General features: G+C 35.8%; 2 protein-coding genes across 2 annotated transcripts in view; both read left to right on the top strand.

Annotated features, from left to right (window-relative positions):
• Positions 1 to 7,009: 7,009 nt before the first annotated feature.
• Positions 7,010 to 25,408, top strand: part of LOC106645097 (J domain-containing protein CG6693) — a 46,411-nt gene continuing 28,012 nt past the window's right edge. The window contains exons 1-4 of the mRNA XM_089591435.1: positions 7,010 to 7,156; positions 7,253 to 7,584; positions 7,900 to 8,214; positions 8,295 to 8,461. Coding sequence (XP_089447561.1) covers positions 7,488 to 7,584; positions 7,900 to 8,214; positions 8,295 to 8,461 — 579 coding nt within the window. The 5' untranslated portion in view covers positions 7,010 to 7,156; positions 7,253 to 7,487. The remainder of the gene's footprint in view (positions 7,157 to 7,252; positions 7,585 to 7,899; positions 8,215 to 8,294; positions 8,462 to 25,408) is intronic.
• On the top strand, positions 19,721 to 21,384 carry LOC106645096 (uncharacterized). Its single transcript, XM_014360872.2, has one exon. It carries the CDS (start codon positions 19,824 to 19,826, stop codon positions 20,961 to 20,963), a length of 1,140 nt encoding a protein of 379 aa, XP_014216358.2. The 5' UTR covers positions 19,721 to 19,823; the 3' UTR covers positions 20,964 to 21,384.

Here is a 25,408-nt window from a genome sequence, read left to right as displayed (position 1 = left end):
ATTAATTCTTCAAATGCTTACTTTTTAAAGTCGTAATAAAAAACATAAAATATTATGTTCAGCATTAAAAAAATATATTGAAGAGAAAACAAAAGTAGATATGTGTATTTGGTGGAAAAGTTCGAAAAGCATGTATACTTATTAAAATATACGCCTTTTCTAAAAACAACATTTGAAACAACTGTACATAAGCAGACTACATAAAAAACGTAAGTGTTATACAGCAAAATATTTAAATATAAAATGCAATTTTTTTAATAGAAATTCGTAATAAATATTTATTTGCTAAACTTAGATGACTATCACTGAGCAACCCAATTCTTTGAATCAAAGAAAATTTCTTTACCCTCATTCCGTTAAATATTTTCTTTTAATTGAAACAAATTTAGATCCAAAAAAACATTTCGTACAACTAAATGAGAAATTCGTAATTAAGAAAAGAAAATTTTATTTTAATAAAATATTATTTTCAATTAACTTATATTTTTTTACTCATAAGAAAATATTTAACGGAATGAGGGTAAAGAAATTTTCTTTGATTCAAAGAATTGGGTTGCTCAGTGTAAAAAACATAAAATGGTATAAGTATTAAATTGAAGTACCATCAAGATACATTAGAGTGCCATTGCCCAAATAAGCTTATTCAATATTAACTACAATATGTTGTTGTTAAAATTACGAAATAATCTCAAAATTTGTTATTAAATTCATATTAAAGTTAACTGAATTTACCTATACATTTGCATTACAACATAATATAAATACCGTAAATTTTAGCTGATGGGGTTGGCACGCAAAGCTTGTAGAGGAGCGAAGTCCCAGTGATGTAAGTATATTTAAATAAACATCCAAAGTAATGAATTTGTCGCTATTGTCGGTGAATACCTCGGTGAATACATGTATTTTAAATGGGATTTCGAAGTTCTAACTTTTGCCGTTTGTGTACGGAGCGAATAGAACTAGCTGGTCTAGCTGTTATTCTTTCATATATGAAGCAAGTTTGAACCCTTAGCTGATGCAATGAAGTCTAATCTAATAATGTCCTTATATTTTACGTGGTCTCTCGTGACCCTATTTGACAGATTCCAATCTTATCACGTTCCTACACTGAGAGAAAAAAATAATAATCACAGAAATATTCCAGCAAAAATTACCATTCTGCACAGTAAATCGGATGCAAGCTGGCAAACAAGAAAAAAATGATTATGTTTAATAGTAAAGATTATTATTTTAACTGTAAAAATTATATTTTGAATAGTTAGGTTTATGGTTAAAACAGTAAAAATTACTTACTATGCTAGAACAGTAAACTTTAAAAGAATCAGTTAATAAATTTTACTTTCCCGCACAGATATTATACTTTCTAGCTATTCAAAGCATATTTTTCATACCTGTAAAGAAAAGGTAAAAAATAAATACATAGAGGTCGTGGTTTTTCTTTTTTTCTAGAAAAGTTGGAAAAATTGTAAATAATAGACAGTATATAATACAATAACCCTGACTATTATAATACATGCAAAATTGAAGCACAATTAAAATATACTGGAATATACGACTAACAAAAGTTTCGAAACTATTGATATTTTTTCTTTTTAATAAAAAATTAGCCAGCATAGAACACCTTGAGCACTCGGATAATAGAGTTAGTAGTGAGTATTGATAATGGCGAATTTCAGTGAAAAAGTTGACCTAACAGAATGTGATAAATTTTTTGATGTAAAATGTGGTAAAATAATTAAAAATATGATGACTGTGATCGGCTTGTGACATTACAGGCCTCAAAATGAAAAAATAGTTTTGATATTCATAACATCATCGATATTATTATTTGGACAAATTGTTTCGGTGAGTGTAACCTTTTTATTTATTAAAGATAATTTCTAACACTAACACATACGCAAAGGCAAAAATGTACATTGCATACACATAATATCAAGTTGTATATTATATTGTATTGCTTTTGTTGAAAGAAATGGCCATAAGTATGTGACGAATCGGGAAGAAGTATATCAAATGTAGGTAGTATATGACTACATCCACCGGTGTAATATGGTACTTTCACAATACGTGAGACATTTGTGACTAAATTTAATTTTCAAACTCGAGAAGTTGAGGAGGAGCTCATGGTTTGGTTACGTATTTCCTAATGTATTGATGTATATTATTGCAATTTGCATTCCAAAAACAGATACTCTTATAAAAATAATACTTCAATAATTGTGATGATTTAACAATGGAAACTCTTATTACGGCTGCAAATCAAACGTGCATAAGCCGAATGATAGTAAGTCCGTTTATGGCAGTATTCATTCGTAGGAATAGTACACTCAAAGTTGTAACATCCTCAAAATATCAATAAAGGCAAGCTAAGAAAATGCCATAGAGTAGTTCAGAACATCATCAATGATTCAATAAATTTATGTCTTTCTCTAAATTTGAAATAGTAATAAGTATACAACTTTTTAAAAATAGTGCATATACTTTGTTAAATAGTGAATATACGCTATTTAAACAATGAAACAGGTGGTTTCACTATTTCGTAGTTGAACTAGTGAATATTCACTGTAAAACAGAACATTTCACTGCGAAATAGTGAATGTTTAATATTCCTACTGAGTTAACGTTTCACTATTTAAGTTAATTGTTAAACTTATTGTTGGTACCGTTTAAAATAATGTGTGTAGGATGTACAATTATCTTTATTTTGATCATAATCATTTATTGGATTACTGATGTATATTTGTAATTAAAATTTATATGGACTGCGTGCGAATAATCAATCCTAATTTTTCTTTATTTTGCCAGTGAATACATTGTTTACTTAATCAAACAGTGAAATTTTTACTACTCTTTCAAACTTAGAGAGTATACTACGGAATCAGTGTATTTTAGAATGTTGCTCGCAAATGTTTTTCGTTTAATATTCTGACCTGAAAATTCACACACGTGCTCTTAACACCCGATTGAACAATATTGTACAAAAAAAAATGAGAATTTCGAAATTTTATAACAGACTTTCTTTGACTGAACGTGCCCGTTCAATGTACAAACACTGTTTTATAATAAAGACACAATGAGAAAATTGAAAATACGATGCCACATTAATCTAATATAATCTATTTATGAATTAGAGCGGTGAGGGGAGAAATTTCGTTGTGTACCCAAAAATTTTTTCTTTTTATTACAGTAAAAATTGACCAAGTTAGGTCAAAAAGTCCTGTGATGTCGCTTTGCCCCACGATTGCCGTTAACATGGTAATTTTTGTTAGGGACGCGATCACGATAAAAATTACAGTTTTTATTTCTCTCGGTGTACGTATGTTTGCGCCCATGATGAAAAAAATTTTTACACCAAAACTAAACTTTGCACCTTACAGGGCCTAACATCGGGCCGTTTGCACTTGAGCCCATCTGATTAAAATCTTGTAGTAAAGCCCATTTTAACTATTTATTCTTTACTGCACTGCAGCCCAGATAATGGTTACACGACGCTAACTAAAATTCTAAAAGCTGAGTTTCAAGTAAAAACAGTGCCTTATTTCATTGAAGAGCCATTGGAACCAAAAGATGTGCAAAATATTAGGTTTAATACGTTATTATTGAAGTTCTACTAGCTCCAGATTCTGTTGAAGTACTTGCAAAGATTGACGCTTTTTCTACGTATTTAGGCAAAACATATGTAGAAGCATCCAAGAAAAGACATAGTAAAAAAAAAAAATTGATTTGTTGACACTTGTCAAGGGCGTTTTTTGTATCACAGAAATCTAATGTAATGTACATAATGTGAATACATATTTATTGACATATAACACATCAAGTTTAAATTTATTAACGTATAAAATTTATTATAGCAGGGGACTGTTACAGTTATTTTAGAACTTGTGAAAAAGTGTAGACAAATAAAGAGATAATTTTTACTTTTGCTACACCAAATTCATCTAGATAGTTTTATCTTTAGGTGGACTCGACAGCAACCTTTTTTATTATTCCTATCAATGGACAGGCTCGAGTGCATATGGCCCACATCTACACCACAAGCACTTCGCCACAACTTTGCGTTTGGTATTTGCAGGTACATGCATGTACCCCATGGGAGAGCCTACTCATATTCTAAGGAAATTCATGAACGCAAATCAGTGTAGGCAGCTATAGTGTATGAGCGCGCGGTGGCTCGGTCGGCTGGGTCGCGGATTGGCACGCGGGAGACTGCGGGTTCGATTCCCGGCCTATGCGACTTTTTCTGGCAAGTAACTATACCTCTGTGATTTTTCATATGTGCTTTTTCACCACGCAATGATCCTCGAGGAGGATTTAGGCGACCTCCTCGCAGCAAAATTGCCTAATTCCCCATACCCCCCTCCTGTAATGGGAGGCCTCCCATCCCTTTCCTTGTCCCTTTCCCAAGTGCTAAGTGCCTATAGTAGTGCCTTTATTAAAAGAAGCCGGATGTAGAGCACTATAATATATAAAAAAAAAAAAAGCTATAGTGTATAGTCTATATATATAGGCTGAGCGGAGCGCGCGGTGGCTCGGTCGGCTAGATCGTGGATTGGCACGCGGGAAACCGTGATTCGATTCCCGGCCAGTGCGACTTTTTGGGCAAGTACCTCTGTGAATTTTCACATGTACTTTTTCACCACGCAATGCTCCTCGAGGAGGGTTTAGGCGACCTCCTCGCAGCAAAATTGCCTAATTCCCCCTACCCCCCTCCCAGTAACGGGAGGCCGCCCATCCCTTTCCTTGTCCCTTTCCCAAGTGCTAAGTGCCCATAGTAGTGTCCTTATTAAAGGAGCCGGACGTAGAGCACTATAATATGAAAAAAAAAAATATATATATTTATATTTATATATATATATATATATATAGGCTGAACGCTGCACAGAGAAAAAGAGACAGATGGAGAAGAAAAAATAGTTTCGACTTCCACGTTCGCGCCCAAATTCTAATGGTTTTAAGGTGCGTTTACCTACAATACTTATGTCAATTTTGTCAAAATGCAGACAACTTGTCTCATGATCATTGGAGCGATACGTGATGATGCGACATTTGAAAATTTGTTAATAACCAATGCTAAAGTGTCACGTTCACGCGGCACTCGTGCATAGGTGGTAGCATCATTAGTTAAAAAGTCATTACGAATAGCTCTGTTGTCTTAGGAGGTTTAGTATTAGTAGTCTTACACATAAAATTTAGTAGAGAAAAGCGACACTAGGGACTAGGGGTACGTTTTTTTTTTTTTTGTAGTCGGTCGGTCGATCGGTCGGTCGGTCCAATTCCTCAAGAAAGTATACCTAACATAACTATACTCACTATGTATGCAGATATACATTCTAGAGGACTCAGGCCGACCGATCAACCAACCGACTGTACAAAAAAAACGTACCAAAAGGTCCGTATGTGGCGTATGCAATATTGCAATCGCTAGTATTCGAAGTGTTAAGCGATTAGCAGCAGCGTCTAAAGTCTAAACCAGCCGCCACTTTTGCACTAATTAGAACACCTTACCATTTGTAGAGATCCAAAATTTTTTTGTTATATTTTATTCAGGTAAAGAGTTATGTAGTAATTACAGTAGTGCCATGTAGTTAATTTTATACACCAGCCGCAACTTTAACCATCGGAAACAAAAAAAAAAGTTGTATATTCACAAATGCTGTTTGTGGCAAAATTAAACATTTTTTACTATCTATTTGAAAATTGGCCATGAATTCATTTTTTGGAGGTCAAATTTCAAGTAAAAGATAAGTTCTCACTTTTTCGCATATAACATTTTTGAAAAAAACTTTTTTTTTCTACTCGTTGGTCAAAGTTGTGTCTGGTTTATACAATCGACAAATCATGGATATTTTTCCCAGCACTTTTCCCACCACTAGATGGTGCTTAACAGAAAGAAAAATTGTTGTTTTCTTAACGTGTTCTCGACCGAATGTCAGTAATACAGTTTCAAGCTTTACTCGAAAAAAAATACATTGTTTTGCTTCTTCTTATTTTTATTTTATTTATTACAGCACAAAATAAGCTGTAGAATTCGTTTCAAAATTGAAATTAAAAAAAAAAATTTATGCATTAAAATATTTAATTTGTACCATTATAGCTAAAAATGAGTTCATAAATATGTTGAACTAATATCATCCAAGTGCAGTGGCAACAACTATAAATATTATATAAGTACTTTTGAGGGTACAAATTAAGAAAAAACAATTAATAGACAGCATAATTTTTTATACAAGAGAGAAATTTTTATTAGAATACGTCCTTACAAGAATAATATCAAACCAATTAAACATATGTATAATTTTATTTTCTATATATTTTACTTAAGTCTTGAATAATACAATAATTTTCAGTCTAATCTGCTATTTTAAACATATATAATTATATTTCCTACATAATATTACTTAAGTCTCAAATAATCCAATAATTTTCAGCCTTATTTTGTATTTTAAACAATTGATACTATATCTGCTAATTTGTGCTTGACTTTTAATACTTTATCAATAATAGATTTTTCTTTACAGCCCTAGCAACAATTATCTTTTAAATTTATGAGATAAAAATATCAATGTCGCCTGATAAATTAATGTTTGATAAATTTAATGTAAGTTATTTCAAAAGTATTATTACAAAAGTATGCCCAAAAGTCATATAGTTCCAAATCGAACCCTCAGGGCGCTGCTGCTAATCGCTTAACACTTCGAATACTAGCGATTGCAATATTGCATACGCCACATACGGACCTTTTGGTACGTTTTTTTTGTACAGTCGGTTGGTTGATCGGTCGGCCTGAGTCCTCTAGAATGTATATCTGCATACATAGTGAGTATAGTTATGTTAGGTATACTTTCTTGAGGAATTGGACCGACCGACCGATCGACCGACCGACTACAAAAAAAAAAAAAACGTACCCCTAGTCCCTAGTGTCGCTTTTCTCTACTAAATTTTATGTGTAAGACTACTAATACTAAACCTCCTAAGACAACAGAGCTATTCGTAATGACTTTTTAACTAATGATGCTACCACCTATGCACGAGTGCCGCGTGAACGTGACACTTTAGCATTGGTTATTAACAAATTTTCAAATGTCGCATCATCACGTATCGCTCCAATGATCATGAGACAAGTTGTCTGCATTTTGACAAAATTGACATAAGTATTGTAGGTAAACGCACCTTAAAACCATTAGAATTTGGGCGCGAACGTGGAAGTCGAAACTATTTTTTCTTCTCCATCTGTCTCTTTTTCTCTGTGCAGCGTTCAAGCCTGAAGAGGCGGAAAGTAAGTTGAGCGTGCAGAGAAGACAAAGGAAATTTTGGTTACAATTGCACCATATTTCACAATACTGTTACTTAATCGACGACACGTGTGGCTATTTCGTTTTTTGGCGTTTTCGTTTCATTGTCAGTCCTGCTTCGCTCTCCGGTTACTCTCTATTTTCGATAAAAAAAATAAAGTCATTAACCATCGCAGTTGAGAGTTTTGAACAATAATGGGAAAGAAAATCCTAGACCTGTGCGAAGAGTACTTCGGAGCTCGTGACTTCTATGAGGTGCTTGAGATCCCAAAGACTGCAAGCGATAAGCAAGGTAAACCAGCCGATATAACCTACATTTTAAAGAGACCTTTGTTACTCCATTTTTTTTTGCGCAAAACATCTTTTGGTTTCATTTTTACTAGATTATTGTACATCGAGATTTCTGTTGTAAAAAAACTCATGTCTACATTTACGTATAGTAGTGACTTTCATGCCTTCTGTATGTGGCGTATACAGTTATTAGGAGGCATTCCTTGTTTCGTTGCCAAATTTCGTTGAGTTCAATTTAATCAAATAAAAGATTGCACGTGGGATGTTAGTAGTTAGTCCGAACTAACTTTTTTTTTTTTTTTTTTTTTCTTTCTAGTTAAAAAAGCTTATCACAAGCTATCTTTACTTGTACACCCTGATCGAGTGGAAGAAGCTATAAAAGCAGAAGCCACAGAGAAGTTTAAGGTTCTTGGTGTAATTCATTCTGTTTTAAGCAATGAAGACAAAAGGAAAATTTACGATGAAACTGGTCAGTTTGATGATGATGACGAGGAAGTAGTTATGCGAAACTGGGCAGACTACTGGCGCACACTTTTCAAACCGGTCACTGTACAAGATATAAATAATTATGAAAAAAGTTACAAAGGGTCTGATACAGAGATCAAAGATCTGAAGCGTGCTTATCTCAATGGTAAGTATTTTTATAACTAAAACTTGATTAGTCCCTTATGAAGTGAAGGAGAATGGTTCTTATTTTGTTTGTATTTAAAGGTAAAGGCGATATGGATCACATCCTTGAATCAGTTCCGTTTACCAATTGTGAAGAAGAACCTCGTTTGAAGGCTATTATCCTGGATCTAATTGAAAAAGGTGAAGTTCCTGAGTACAAGCAATTCACAGAAGAAAGTGAAAAGAAAAGACTGCGCAGAAAAAGAAAGGTAAGATTGAAATTATGTTAACACCTGAATTTTTCATTGTAAACTTTTATTTCTGTATTTTATTGTACTTGAAATTTATTTCGTATTTGGAAAAATTTTCAGTTATAGGTATTTAATTATTTGTCCTTGGAAATAGAGTGGTCTTGTGCCTCTTGTTTAATGAAACTTTGCAATCTAAATTATTAGATTTAATATGGATGTTCTTTGCAGTTTTCGTATCTATTTTTAGCAAAATACTAATTCAATGATTTTTCTATATGATTGGTATCAACCTACCAATATCGAAAATATATATATTTTTTAATCAGCAAACAATTTTTTTACCTGGTAGAACAATGCTCTGATTCTAAAGTAGAGTAAATTACAATGTTAAATAGTTTTTGGGGTAACCCATGGATATTTTATTAAGATATCTGAAGCTTTTAATCACTCTTAATGTTTAATATGAGAGACTTGGTTTCTTAGTACGCTTTACATCTCTTATAATGTTGAGCATACGGGTGTGCTATAGTAAATCTTAAAATGTTCATGTTCAATTTATAATAAATGATATAGAAGCTTACAGCACCTTTTATATAAAATTAAATTTTAAAATTCGATAAATTTTATAATGAAATTTTAAAATTTAATTTTATATAAAATAGCAAAGTAAAGCTTAAATTCTCTTAAATCTTATGAATACGCTTAAATCTAAAAGAATGAGAAAGAAAATGGTTTGTAAAGTTCGAACTGATTAATGAATCTTTCGGTTGGGATATAATTTTGAAAAATTATAATTTTTATTATCGAATTGGGAATTGTCAAGTTAACATCAAACCTTTTTCAAACTCTCTTAAGTAAGATAAATATCGAAATATTCTTAGTATATTCCAGACTTACGTAAGGCTTCCAAAAGACAATTACTTGCAAGTCTAATTATTTAATCATGAATTTATACTAAAAGTGTTGTGAACGATGTTGTCAATAGTCACTAATTGTTGAAGTCCAGATAAACAATGGGTGTGTTCCAGTAACGCTCTTCGACAACTTACCGACAACTTAATTATGTCTTACGATATCTTGCGTCATGTTTAAGTTGTTGGTAAGTTGTCGTAGAGCGCTACTGGAACACACGGAATGTCGAGTTAGTTTTGATGGATGTCGAACAGCAGTAATCGAAGAAAACATACCTACATATGAGTGATCGATTGGTAACATGTCTGTAAACAGAGTTGCATCAAACGATCACTAACAATCACTAACCATCGGAAGGAGCTGCAGATGCCAATGGTTACGGATACGTTATCCAACGAGTAGAAGTTTATCTATAGTTTTTTTTTTTACGGACATTAGTCAACCATCAAAACTACTTCTTCATTGTTATTTCAAACCTTAAAAATACTTTTTTCATCCCTTACGTGTTTTTTATATTGTATTTATAACAGTATTACATTACATTAATGTCAACCTAATGTTAATACATAACTTAAAATGATAATTATTAGTGGATATTTGCAAATAACAAAATATTATTAATCTTCTAGACATAAGCAATCTGTAAGACACTTCAGGATTACTGATCTAGCTCTGGCCGGGTCCTGACCAAGCAGTTGGTGGTCAGGTACGACTGATCAGATCCGCATCAGTAATTGTACCCAAAATTGATATTCCCCTGACCACGTATTGGCGGGCGTGTAATTCAGCCCACCCTTTAAGACGTTGGTTGAAAGTATGCACAATGCTGCCAATTTTTAGATTAAAAAATATACTCAATGTACGTAGGCGGGAAATTAAAAAAAAAATTTTTTTTTATACACGTACCTTGGCATGTGCTATGTGCCTGTGCTCGACTATGTCGCGATGAGTGGGCCCTCGGCGTGTTCGGGGAGTGAAGCGATTATGCAATAATTCATATAATTATTCAAAGTACTCCACAAGCGGCGTCTACCTAGGACTACCCTAAGGGTCCCTTGAGCTGTCAAATAGCCTCGATGGCGATGACGCTTCTGTGGCGAAAACTACTATTTCCTACCTCGAGGATTTTTTTGATTCGAGTGTGCCCTCCATTGGAAAAATAAGGTTCGCACCTGGTGTGCGCCCATCCTTGGCAAGCACAGAGAGTCCCTCGGGCCCTACTTTGTAGGTCCCTGTGGCCTGGTGCTTGCCCTGGCGACATGCGCTACCAGGTATGAAAACTATCATTCTGCTTATGGGCGCAAAGTGCCTCTTGAGAGCCAAAATTGACAGTTGCACTTTGCGACCTAGGTAAAAAAATATAGTATATGACACAGCTCCATGAAAATAATTTCCTTGCAGAAACCAGACAACCTATGCATTATGTTTAGGAATCGCTTAATCCGGATTTAAAATCTGTTTGATCCTGTTAATACATCAGATTTTTTTTTTTTTTTTTTTTTTTTTTTTTTTTTTTTTTTTTTTTTTTTTTATGAACCTGAAAATGAAATAAAAAATAAAACATTAACCGTTGAATCTCCTGAATAAATATTGTAAGTGGGTATCAAAATTATCAGAAAATGTAAGAAATTTTAAGCAAAACTAATTCAAGTATCGATAAATATATGTACAAAATGCCAGACTGATTTATCACGTAGTTATTGAAATATCCTCGTCAAAAAATCATTCATTTCATCACCTGTCAACATTGGGACAATGGTGCAAATACCACATAGTCTCACTATTTTAAAAACAAAAAACGATTGCAAATCTGCTAAAAACTACCTTAAGGTGGTTCTTCACGATGGTGCCGTATCAAAGCGACACGGGACCCTGTGATTTTCTAATTTTCGATTAGCGTATTATTTGCAACATAAAATATGTTGTACTGGCACTTGACTATAATATCATTGCATTTACATACAAATAAACAAGCTAATAAAGTCAGAGTAAGAGTTGTAAAAAAATTTTTTTTTGACGCAAGGTTCTGAAAATGGCATGTACGCTCCTACTCAAGCAGACGTTGCCGCAGTTTACACGGCAGACATTTCGTTTACGATTAAATATCGTATACTATTTCCCTGATTAGCCCAAACTTTTGTTATATTATTAGAAAGCTGAAAAGTTCTTCTTTCACTACAAACTTTTTCTATTACGATCTTAAGTCTACTTTACGAGATATTACATGATATCGTAGTATGGAAAAGTAACCTACATAAGAACACATGTTAAAAGTGCATTTTTTGACTGACTTGTTTTCAAAAATTTGCCTGATAAAGGGACTTGAAATTTTAAAGAAAGATGCCTTATAACTTTAATAACAATCCCTCCAAATTTCCCTGTAAGTTTAAGTAAATGGGTTAGGTGAAGAACCACCTTAAAGGATAATGAAACATGTTTTTTGATAATTTTTTTACCACATAGTTTTGAATTGACGGTCATAAAAAAACTGCTTTTCGTTTGGTATTGAAAGATAACCAAATAATTATCACGTATGTGGGAACTTTGCCTTGTCAGGTGATTACAGAAAATGTAAGTTATAGATATATGTATATGTTAATGTTTGTATATTTATACGCATAGACATTCACTCATTTATTAAGTGTATAGGATGATTTACATTAAATCTTTCTGCTACACTCAACGTAACCTCATAGTATTGTATATCCATATATTTAAAAACAATTACCTTAATAAATCTTCTATAACCACTCGAGTAATCTTACTATAGTATGTTTCTGGGATAGCTACATCCTTATTTAAACTCCATTAGACAAAATCACAGTAAGTAGCTTTTTTCTCATAAAAGTCAAATAACAACATTTACCTTCAAATCCTCTAAAACATTATAATGCTTCTAGAAACTAGGCAACCCTCACTGTATGTTTTTTAGGTCGCTGAATTTGAATCTAAAGCTCGTTTGACCGCATCACATTAGTTTTTTTTTCCTTGTAATAATAACGATTAAAAAACAGTGTCAACCCATAAATCTTCTAAAACATTATTGAAAACTGCTTCTAAATACCAAACTTGCATTTTTATTATATTTTTCAGTAAAGGCCATGGGGTACTTTTGATTCTTTTACCATATTTCGAACAAATTCCAGGATCTTTTTAATTAATGAAATTGAAAATAAGCAAATGCTCATTTTACATTCCGTGTTATTCCTCTTGGGTGCTTTGTTTTTAGTTTTTCATCCACATCCATTATACATTCTGCATTTACAGTATTACTTTCATCACATTTGTCTGCTGAAAAAATTTTCGATCACTTGTTATTGATGATGATGTTGTAGCAAAAAAAATCCAAAATGTTTTGAGTTTAGCACGTGCCCCCAGACGTCAAATGATTTCCCATTTAAATAACATAGGATTTTTTAATTTCAACTTTGTTTAGTTTTTTTGGAAACTTTCATTTTTTTTAAATTTTCAAATAATACCACTTGATTTATTATGACTTGGACTTCAAAAATCAATTTTTCCACTTCAAAATAAGCAAGTTAAAAAAAATTTATTTTTTGGATTTTTTGTTCCACAAAGGCTTCAAGAGTCCGAAATCAAATTTTTTCAACTTTCTTATTTTGAACTGAAAAAAATTGCATTATCAAGTCCAAGTCACAATATCAAATAGTATTATTTAAAAATCTAAAAAAAAACAACAACAACCATAATAATAATAATAATAATAATAATAATAATAATAATAATAATAATATTAAAAGAAAGTTGAAATAAATAATCCTATGTTATTAAATAGAAAATCAAAATGTGTCTAGGAGCACGTGTCGACTCAAACTTTTTTGGTTTTCAGGCTATATATTTTTATTTTAGGATACAACGAAAAGTCTTCCAAGGATAGTTGATCAAAAAGTTGAATTTCGTAAAAAACGAACACCCTACTGTATTAACATATTTGATTCCATGTATTTTCTTAGAATTACATCCCATCGTCACTGTCTTACAGAAAAAGCAATCTTTTCTTGATTCTAGCCTCACTCCATACGATAAGGGATAAGAATTTTAAGTAAGAATTTTTCTCCAAACAAGCTTTGCTGCAGTTAACGCACAGATTGTGTGATATTATGATACCGAGTCTTTGTTTTAATTCGATATGTCACTTTTAACACAATAAGGTATTTTCACTTGTGACGTCATTCCAAGATGGCGCGATCACTGTGTTTTTTTTTCAAATTTGCACCAAATGTGCAAAACCAGCTGTGAAATTCACGAGGACGTCCCAACTAATGATAATGCGTTTAAAAACTTCAGGTTTTAATAAGCTATCGAATGAACACTAAATTTTTTACATCTTCACTTGGTAAGCAATGCAAAAAAATAAATGAAATTATCGCGGGCATAAAGTTGATCAAAAAAACATTTTATTTTTTGTGCTTACTATGATCCAGTTATAACGAATTTGAAATATAGTCAATAGCGATTCCCGATGCATTAGAGGAAATTTTTCGTTTGTTTGCCAAAAGTGTAGTTTTAATGAAAATCAGTACAGAAAAAAAGTACTGCAATCAGGCGGATTGTACCCGTCTACTATACATGTATATATATATATGGTTGCAAGCTTCCTCGCCTCCGCGATCATAACAAAGTCCCATAACCTCTGACGAGCTGTCAAAATTGAAACAGTGTGTGGCAAAAACATGAATAAAAGTTGTTGTATAAGTGGTTGTCACGATAAATCTGCGAAATGTTGTTGTCTTTTCATAGATAAAGAAATGATTTCATTTCGTTTCTCTGCACTGAAATACTTTTGTATTTATTTTTTATTGTCCGGAGAAATCACAGATGGAATACAAAAAAAAAGATTTTGCAGATTTATCGTGACAACCACTTATACAACAACTTTTATTCATGTTTTTGCCACACACTGCTTAAATTTTGACAGCTCGTCAGAGGTTATGGGACTTTGTTATGATCGCGGAGGCAAGGAAGCTTGCAACCATTTATATATATATATATATAGTAGACGGGTACAATCCGCCTGATTGCAGTACTTTTTTTTCTGTACTAATTTTCATTAAAACTACACTTTTGGCAAACAAACGAAAAATTTCCTCTAATGCATCGGGAATGGCTATTGACTATATTTCAAATTCGTTATAACTGGATCATCGTAAGCACAAAAAATATAATGTTTTTTTGATCAACTTTATGCCCGCGATAATTTCATTTTATTTTTTTGCATTGCTTACCAAGTGAAGATGTAAAAAATTTAGTGTTCATTCGATAGCTTATTAAAACCTGAAGTTTTTAAACGCATTATCATTAGTTGGGACGTCCTCGTGAATTTCACAGCTGGTTTTGCACATTTGGTGCAAATTTGAAAAAAAAACCCAGTGATCGCGCCATCTTGGAATGACGCGAAAATACCTTACATTTGTAAGCATTTCGAACGGTATCAGTAATATTTTTTCTAATGTTAGACAGTGTAAAAAAAAAAATCAAACTCGTAACAGGAACTGTCCGGCTTACTTGTATCATCATGAACCAAATCACCCACCCCTTCGAAGCTGCGGTGGTATGACGATGCTTACCTGCATCGTATATTTTTTACGTGTATTTGCCATTACGGCGTGAACGTACGACGTTATCCAGGGTCTCTGCCTGACGTGTCGACTTAGTTGCTCATCATACACCACGTGGAGGTGCCCTGGATTACAAATACTCGAATAAAATGTAACAACGTGTCCTGTATTTTATTAGGTCACAATGTATCCAGAAGCATTTTATACATCTTATCTTACTAATATATAAAGCAAAGTCGCTAAAACCGTTGTAATCGCTAACCACGAAAACTACTGAACCGATATTGCTGAAATTTTGCACACTGATTCATGATACTTCCTAGATGGTTTTAGTATAGTTTTTATCTTAAAAAATTTAATAACAATAGCAATAAATGAGCTCAAAGTTTTGCAAAAATACGCCAGCTTTTCACTTTAGTTCAGTAAAATCCGCTAGGTGGCGTCGACACAAAATCGAAGCTACCTGCAACATAATTAAATAAGTGTGGTTATAATAGGCCGGAGCGTATCGATAGTGGTATAGTCGAGCTTCGACAGCTCAACAAGCTGTTCAAAGAACGCTGGTGATACTCTTGCAGCTGGATATCCCGGTTACGGACGACACTCTTCTCTAAGGGGGCAGGGACCTAAGTGTCCCTTCACCCTGAATCTCGACGAGTGCAATCAAAGAAAAATAAATTACTTCCAACCGATGCCGTCTCTGCCAGAATACCAGGAGACATATCCAGCCAGAGCACAATCTGCACCAACTCTTCAGAGTTGTGAGAGAGTGCCAATATCCCACCTGGTGTAGTTAGAGAATTTGTGGCTACAAATGTAAGCAAGGGAAAACAGCTCTGAGGGGCACGGGAAGCCACAACGGCTACCTTTTTGGTCGTCGCGTTCCCCAATGCGCTTACCCACATGTTTCCGTCTAAAGATGAGCAATTGAGCAGTTGGTTATATGGTTATCCGGGGAACGACCTGAGACGAGATATTCTTTGGTCAGCGGCGTACCTCCCTCCATCACAGTCTCCGTACACAGAGACTTGAAGGGTAAGAGTCAAGATACCTGTACCCAGCTCTTCATCATCAGGAATAATAATGAAGAATAGCCTGGAAGTTTCACCACTGGCGCTTTTTAGGGCCATTATAAGTATTTACGTTCCCTACTTAACCATCAATTTTATCGGTTCTTTTTAGGGTCCACCTCAGTCTAAACTACCTTGCCAACGAATACATTTTTATTACCATTTCCGGAAGCGATTCGTCGACTAAAAGACTATATTAACTAAAGACGGGCACTATGAAACCAAGTCAGCTATTCACTGGCTGACGTCACCTGCGGAGTTGTTCTTCGCAAGGCTGGAAAACCCGGTGACCAACGACCCTATAATACCCTCTTGACTTTAAGCATTCAACCAGGAATCACTGATCCTCTCCAAGGTCTGCGTTGGGCAAACCTATAACAGCTATAAAGGAAAAAAAACTTGAGCCAACAGGACAGCCTCCACTGGACAAGTATCACTAACCAATCTCCCCATCTAAGATCACTAAAACAACTGAATCTGCAAATAAAAAAGGTGCTTTAGACACCAACGTCTTCGACGTTATACCGGGAGACGTTGGGAAAGAGCACTAAAACTAGCCCCAAAGCTTCGGACTTTGTAATTTTTCTCCTAATCAGTCTGGGTCTTCAACGGTAAGCCAGAGAAGATCACCCTGAGGTATCCAGGCAGTCACAATTACTGTTAACTGCAGTCAAGAAAGAGTTAACTTAAGAAGCTCACCGGTCTTTTTTAGGGCCATCAAACGTCGAACTACCTTGCCAACAAATGTATTAAAATTAACAAAGTTGACTGAAAATAGCCTTTAGGGGTCATAAAAGTCGTAAGCATACCAATAGTCGCAAAAGGGTGTATTGGAAAGAAAACCTCAAATGTATCTAATTAATACAATTTGAGGCGTCAAGAAACTGACGCAGAAAATTTATCGAGATTGAAACAGCAGCGTCAAAATCGTCAACTAAAGAGTCCATTACGTGAGAGATCAGCTTTTCATTGTACCCTCACAGCAATCTCTGAAATCTTTAAAGATCCTACTTAGATTTTTTAATGAGTAGAAAATGTATTTGTGTTTTTGTGGCAATAAAAATGTTGGGTTTAAGGTCCAGGACTTTGTTGCTCTGGTAATAAAATTGTGAGATATGAGAAAAAACAATTTTTTTTTAATATAAATTTTTTGGGGGTTTAAAATCTTAACAGCTTTAAAAAATAGCCCTTTTCGTGAATTACACAGAAGAAACTAAATCAACAACTTCTTATAGCCATCGATTATTTTATGGCATAAATTTTCAGTAGAATTGTTTTTTTGAATCTTTACACCTTATTATTTGACCAAATAAACTATATGGATTCCGAAAAAATATGTTTTTAATAAGAAGATTTTTGTTCTGAGATGTATCGGGAATATGTGTAAAATTTTCTCACTAAAAATGTTTCACATTACATGTCAACACACTACGGTGTTTTATTTAGTAAGTCTCGGGCGAAGCCGAGACGGGGGGCTGCTAGTGAAGGATATAAAGGTAAATTTTGTTTTTTGACCTTTATTTTGAAGTTATAAAAATACCTGACGTGGTAGAGTCGAACGGACTTGAGATTCGGATTCAGCGACCCATAAACATATAGTAGAAGCTGTCTGGTTTCTTTAAACAGAGTTTAAATTTATTATTTGTTTGGTGCAACATTTTCAAACTGTGCCGCCAACGAAAAAAATTGTTCATACTTACCCATTTAAGCACAAGTGTTTATTGTGGAAAAATTTTTTTTTCATCATGAAACAGTGAAAAAATTACTGTTGGCTCGAAACTTGTTCATAACACTAAAAAAAAACTCAACTTATTTATAAGAGATCCATTCATCTGTTCATGCTTAAACAAAAATTTCTTAAGCGTCAAGGCCCATGCGAGGCTATGTTATTCTTATGAGTAAGTACTGCCATTTTTACCCATGCAGGCGTCGCTGTTTCAGATTGTTGCACGGAGTGAACAATAGTGATACTGCGAAAATTTTATCGAGTTTGTGGTTTTTTAATTATATTAAAATTATTTATGATTTTTAAGCCTGCGTAGATATGCGCTATATACTTTTTTATACGTAGAGTACATTCTTACTAGTGTAAAAAGATTTCAAAAATAGAAATTTCGTGTAAGTAAAACCGTAATATTTTAAATCTAGGTATTTATATCACTTAAGTTAACTTGGAGTGAAAAATTTTAATGGGTAAGAGTTTTGCCATGGTTTTACAAGATATTTGGTGTTAAAATATGCTATCTACAATAGTATATCTTATAAACTGCAACACCAATAATTTAAGCATATTCAAGCGTGACACAGAATTTTTGTGGATCCCACTATATTTAAAACAATTAAATGACTCGGCTTTACGCTAAAGAATGCAGGTATCAGATTTATATTTACAGTGATCAAGATAAAGCAAATGAGAATTACATGTAACCCCATTATTCTATAATATAATTCATGAGATAAGATTTTTAATAAATAAACAAATACAAGTATATAGGTGTTTGATTCCGATGCCTGTGAACTCGAAAAATGTGTGTAATCCATGTTTTCTTGTATGGATTTCAAAGTAAAAAAAGAAATAAATAATAAATAAAACCCTCAAGTAAAAGAATTTGTATAACAATAATGTAAATATTAAGAGTTGGTCGTCTCTAACAACTTTGTCTGCGAGTATAAAAAATATTTATCGAAATAATTTCACAAGCAGCCGAACACCGTATCCGCATCCATAAATATATGCATGCACTGCAGATAAAATGCCGTGTCGCTTACAGGACTCTCCGATATTACGTATCGATTAAAAAAAAAAAAAAAAAAAAAAAAAAAAAATGCATAAAAAAATGTTATGAAATGAAAATAAAAGGCTGGACTTGCAAATGGCGTAAAAATATGTAGTTCGGACGAAATACCACGTTATCTATTGTTCATTATGCGCTCATGTCAGTGTGTTTAATACGCTCCAAGTTATCTACAAACGACTGAAAAGTTTCCTAACAGCATCCGCAGGCATTGACCTTGCTACCCTTGCAAGTCTATCCTCGGTACTGATTACGCTCTCGGTACAACCTCACACTCTTTGTCGAGGAGGAACAAAGAATGCTATTACCAGACTATCAGTTCGATAATCACTTGGTATCGCAACAAAAGTATCGTCGCCGGTTTACCCTATACTCGAACGTGCTAGAAAATTCGCATGTTTAAAAATTCCAAAATCACGAGGAGCAATGTTACTGTTTTTCTCATCATAAAAATTTTTTTTTTTCAACTGGCCATTTCGCATTTGAAAACAAGAAACTGTCAAGTGTATACATTATACCATGCGTCCCATCGACAGCCCTTATCCACCTTAGCCGGTACCATCAACGCCAGTGTACAGCCAATCGATAAAAAGCTCCCACCCCCGCTATGAACAGGTAATAGGCACCGCAAGCTCCGCGCGCGGCCGATTTTTCCTCCGCTAACCAGGTCGCAAGGCCTCGGATCCGAGAACCACGACTTTTATCGCGATTAGCATGGGTGTAGCAGCACGTAACACGCCCGTGACGTGCTTGCAGCTTGCACGCATATAGGGACTGGAAAAGGAAAAAAAAAAGAGCAAGGTGATGGCTCGGAGCGCGCCGCTGCGGCGCTACTCCATACAGAGCCGGCGAGGGAGCGGGTCGGGGGTAGAGCGCCGACTGGTGGGAGAGCCCGAGTAAATAAATAACCAGGCAGGGCGGGCGCTCAGTGCTTGCCCAGACCCCGCGACCGTAGCAGCCCAGACCCGTACCGCGGCTCGCCAACAATCCAACAACCCACAGCTCTCGTGAATGCGCCTTCGACATGCCGAGCATGGGCCAGCCGTCGGCGAGACTCGTCCTCGCCGCGCTGCTGCTGCTAGGGCTCGGGGCCCGAGGGGCTGAGGCCAGTTGCGCCCGCGTGAACAACCCCGAGCTGGTCGAGTACAGCTGCGAGGGCGGCTCCGTCGAGGACCTGCTGCACGTGCCAGCCAATGTGGAAAAACTCCGCATCTCCGGCATGCCGGTACGCCGACTCGGTGAGGCCCAACTAGCGCGCTTTTCCAAGCTGCTCGTGTTTGCCTGCTCCCACTGCCAGATCGCCGATGTCGAGGACGGCGCTTTCCGTCGACTGGAGGACCTGCAGCAGCTCAGCCTCGACAACAACCAGCTGACCGAGGTTCGGGCCGGGTGGCTCCAGGGCCTTGCTTACCTGACATACCTCGACCTCAACTACAACAGCATCGAGCGTATCGAGCCGGAGGTTTTCCAGGGCGCCCCGGACCTGGTTGACCTGCGGCTCTCGGGCAACCGTTTGGTCTGCCTGGACCTCGAGGCGCTCTCGCGTCTGCGCGACCTCAAGCGCGTCTTTATCAACGAGAACCCGACCTTCGCTTGCCCTAACGCCCTTAAGCGTTTTCTGAGCGAGCGGCGCGTCGACTTCGAGGCTGACCCTCAGTGGGCGACCATGAGCCAGGATCGCGTTCGTGCCAGCGAGCCGCTGCAGCAGCTGCAGTCGTCGCCGTCCCCGATGGTACCACCGACGTTCCACCCGAGGGGCCACTGGACGCCCGAGCCCCCCCGCTACGAGGAGGAGCCGACACCAGTGGCGAGGCCGCCGGTGTATGCCCCGCCGCCCGAGATGATTCAGCCGTCGGTGCCCGAGCAGGACTTCCCTCTGCAGGGGCCGTTTTACACGCCCAAGGTCAGCCAGCAGCAGCTGGAGAACTACCGCAACAGTCTGGTGGAGCAGGCGCAGAACGCGAGCGAGGCCGCGAAAAACCGGGGCCTGGACGCCCTGGCCAACGCCACCCTGGCCCCGAACGTCCTCCTGGCCGGGCACCAGCCGCAACACCCGGACGGCCCGAGCAGCACCGAGTGCCCAAACGCGGCCACTCGTGCCCCGCTGATGTCCCTCCTCCTCTTCCTCCTTTGTGGATTGGTCCTGCAAACCGCCGCTAACTAGACCGAAGAGGTCACGGTGCAAGGGACGAGGGAAGGTGCTTGTTGGGAGTCGAATTAGCGCCGGTGATGTGTCGAGTGTGTCTACTTTGTTTAGTACCCGAGTATTTTGCATCGACACGTGCGAAAAGGGAAAGCGTGAGGGCGGTGACGGCGAGTCGCGCTTGTCGATGTTTTTTTGAATTGTTTCGGTGCAACGGGGTACTGCGACCGTTGGCCGAAAAATAATGTTGTCGGAGCGCTCACGCGTGTGTCGTATTGCGTTTTGCGGTCTGGAACATTTGGCGGAGCTGTTTTGGTTTTAGTGAGTTGTTGTTGCGGTGGGGATTGTCGTTGGTTTCTGCAACTACGTGCCTCGTCACTTTAAGACTTTGGAAATTGGCTGATTTGCGGAGAGAAAATGGTTTATCGTTTGTTTTGTATTGTATAACAGTATTGTAGTTGAATTGTCGAAAGGTGTTCGATCAGCCGATTACAATCGAACCGCAGAAGTGATTGGATGTATTCCTCGAATCGTAATCAATTGCATTCACTGCCATTTGGTATTTGCAAAATTTATGAATTAAAAACATTCAGCATTTTTGCTGTTTTTCCTAAACAATTTTAACTGCAAGTCTCTTTTTTAATTTGACTTTATCAAACTTTACACGAGGTAATACAATTGACATTGACAAACAAGTTTTTCTCACGCGCAACAAATTTAGAAAGTCAAAATTATTTCATCAAGTTATTCTCGTCTAGGCAACAGTTTTATTTGAGTATGCCCTAAGTTTAGAATTTGGCATCGATATTCGGTGCATTTTTTGGCTCCGAAAAACTCGAGCTCCGGCTAGACACAAAATTTTTTACCACATATTTTAAGAACACGCGTCAAACGCGGGCTTCTCACAACTGATCGATGTGACAGTGACGAACAGTTTCGTCCAAATTTCTAATCGTTATTGCCAACTGTGCCCCGCAAAACAAAGTAGACCAAAATATCTCATGTTTGAAATGACGTTACCTCTTATCGCTTTAGTTGTAATCAGTCAGTTGTATGTTTTGAATGTTAGATCTCTATAAATGTAAAACTGTATCGTAACGACAGTAATCATAAGCTGCAACTTGTTCACGTGTAAATTTGAAACGACTAATGACCCCGAGTCACGCATCAAGTGCCTGTTACGAAACACATGCGCCTACACATATCTGTATAATAAATTAAGTAGGAAAAATAAAAAAAAAGAGCACCATTGTGAGCGGATAATCAAATGTGATTGTAAATAAAACACGGGAATTCGCTTGATTGATGCGCATGCAATATTTTTGTACGCGTATTACATGCCATACGTGCGATGGTCGCGCTTATCCGGCATTTAGGGGAGATTAGCGCAGAACAAGGCACGACGCTGCTACAAGAAGTGCTGCCTTTGATGTGTGCAAAGGGACAGTGTAATTGGCGCCTCGGCAATTCGCGCTCTTCTTCTCTTATCTACATAGTCGACCGAGAGAGCAGAGCTCGTGATGATGCTGCATACTACCTTATACATATACACTTATCACGCGAATCGATTGACGGCAGTTCTCTGTAGCGCGAAACTAAATACGCATGTATACGAGCCGACTTTAATCGGAAGGGATATCATGCAGCTTCAGTCAGTGCTCCCTTAGAGTGTAATAAGCTGAGCGAACGAATGCGCACGCGAATGTCAACTCTCCCGTCCTTTTCCGCCTTCTTTTACGTTGTTCCGTGTCGTCTTTGCTATTGTGCTGTTCTTTGTCACTGCTCCGACGCTTGACTAGAATTTGTTGATTTTTGGTAGTCAACAAAACAAGAAATAAAATAAAAATGAACAAAAAAAAATAGAGGCAGGAGACGTGCACGTATTTATTGTACATACATACATGCGCTTCCCAAAGTCCGTGCTAAGTAAACGAGCATCAGACGAGGGAAGCGCTTGTGTTAAAAGCAACGATGTAAGTAGTATAGCATATGAATATATACACGGATCATTCTCTTACTTTGATCGACTTTTTCTTTTCTACGCTTGAATGTACGGAAGTTGTCATTTAACTATCCAGCATTAACAACTCAATGTTGCAGTAGTGGCCGATTCAGCTGTTCCCAATTCGTTTATTTTTAGTGAGTCGAGATTTCCCGCGGAAGTAACTGCAGGACGCTTGCATTCGGCAAATAGTATAGATGCGTGAAATGCTAGGTATTGTGTAACTCTTAAACGCTTCTTTTATACGCAAAGTAACTATTATTGAGTTTAAGCAGAATCCATGCATTATTCGTTGAACGAGAAGATGTTTATCGAGAAGGGATGTATGTTACTGGTTTTCGTATGCAACTCTGTGTATGCACTTCTTGAAAAGAGCAAGAAATTTGGTTTTCACAAAAATTATGAGTTCTACGCAAGCTATGTTTCGTACTTGAATATTTGTATTCCAATTGTTTATTTATGACCATAATCAAACGTCAAGATAATGTCTGAATTCGATAATAGTTGAGCATAATATTGTTACTGAGAATGTATTATTTTTAAATGTAAAAAAATAAATTTTATTATATCGTTTGTTAGAAAAAGTGAAAAAAATTTAATCATGCAGCAAATCTGAACTTTTTAGATGTGTACTTACTATTAGTGAATTTGATCAAACTCATCCAATTTATTGTACAATGATCGTTACGTTTTAACTTTAATAAAATATTTTTAAAAAGTGTTACATTACAAACTATTTCTGAACCTACCTCAATAACACCATTTTGTATAGGATGTATTTTAGCTTGATAAATACGAATTTGACATAAGCTTTGATTAAATTACCATCAGTATGTATAATTGTTAGCACGAGACGGAATATCCTGAATTATTCCTTGTTTCTCTAGATGCAATGAAAAACAATTATTTTCTCGACTGAAGCAACACTACAGAAAAAAGAAGTACTTTACTAAAATTCACAATTTTTCTTGACCAGTTGAACCTTAGATATCGAATAGTTGTGTCATTGCACTAAAACACATTTTATTAGTTGTTTTGAACTTCGACTTTCACGAGATAAAAGTTTTTTACTATTCCTCAACTCTATGAAGTAGAAATATGTATCTTTTTGGACTTATAACTTTATTTGCTATTACAAATTTGTCGTGGATTGTACACGAAAAAAATGCGGCTTAAGTCCTGATGGATAATATCGTGATACAGTAAACCTCTAAAATAATTGTTTGGCTTATAACAAATTGATTAGCATTATTCTTTACAAAGTGTCAATAAGTCTAAGTTTTAACGTGCACTTATCAAAATTAGAAAAATAACATGATTTCGGCTTTTGTATTCAACTGTACTACTTACACACAAATAACGTGCTAAAACTTTGAGTCAATATGTTTCGAACAGTAAAGCTAGGCTGATTAAAATTTGGCACAACGGTCTTAATTTTCATTAACTCCAACATGTTCTACTTTCATAACATTCTGTAAAAAAAATTGCGAAATAAAAAGTAAAAATGCGTTAGTAACAAAAACGTCGTTACACTTCTTCATAATAGTCTGTGTATAGGTACAAAACTTTGCATTTAATTTCTGGAAAACTAGAGCCTCCTAAGATTAAAGTATGTTATTACTAGTAATGAAGTGTATTACAAATAATTTTCTCAAGATTTTCTGTACAAAATAAAATTTTAAAATAACCTCCTTAATCGCCCCAGTTTTTTTTTCTTCGTATGAGAATCGTATTCGTTCGTAAGTACATCGAAATATCTATAGTATGAGTTCAACTCACATACTAAAAAATTAAGTTGACTAGAGCTACTACGTGAATGCACCGTAGACGTAAAATATCGACGTAGACATATTAAATCAAGGTTTATGAAGCAGGTACTTATGTTTCAAAGGTGAACTAAAAAGTTAGAAACTTGATAAAGTACCTTTGAAATGTTTTTATACTACAACATTGCGGCCTTTGTTATTGCATAAGTATAGGATCAATGTTTTACTAGGTAAAAATCAGTCGTTCAATGATGTTAATGTGTATTTGCTACTCTTGAATGCCATGATAAAAACACACTCCTGAGAACGACTGATTTTATGTCTTTTAAAAGGACAACCAATTTTCTTCAAAATGTTATGACTCTCATTTCATTTACGGTTAAATATCCATTAACAATACAACTCGTAAATGTTGGACTTGGTAGAGACACATGGAACAACTATTAATTTTTTGTTTTCGAAGGCTGAAAAAATTTATTTCCCTTGTTTGAAGTAGCAATGATATTTGCATAATACCAAATAGCGAAAGTTATTTTGATCATTAAAGTAATCATCCTAAAGTATGATATTCGTTTTTGTCAGTACACTGAGAAAAATGGTGTTAAAAAAAGTGTTACAACTATAAAAAAAATCACTATATTTTATAGGAAAGCTGAGATATACTCGTCATATTATAAAAATTACTATGCTACATAGTA

Source organism: Copidosoma floridanum, unplaced genomic scaffold (genome assembly GCF_036245765.1).
Source record: "Copidosoma floridanum isolate Cflo_tuat_1 unplaced genomic scaffold, Cflo_Japanese_pri ptg000013l, whole genome shotgun sequence".
Lineage (NCBI taxonomy): Eukaryota > Metazoa > Arthropoda > Insecta > Hymenoptera > Encyrtidae > Copidosoma > Copidosoma floridanum.
The sequence above is the reverse complement of the archived record's forward strand: the minus strand, read 5'-3'. Positions and strand labels throughout refer to the sequence as shown.

Coding starts and splice junctions, on each gene's coding strand:
- LOC106645096 (XM_014360872.2), top strand. CDS start 19,824: ATGCCGAGCATGGGCCAGCCGTCGGCGAGACTCGTCCTCGCCGCGCTG.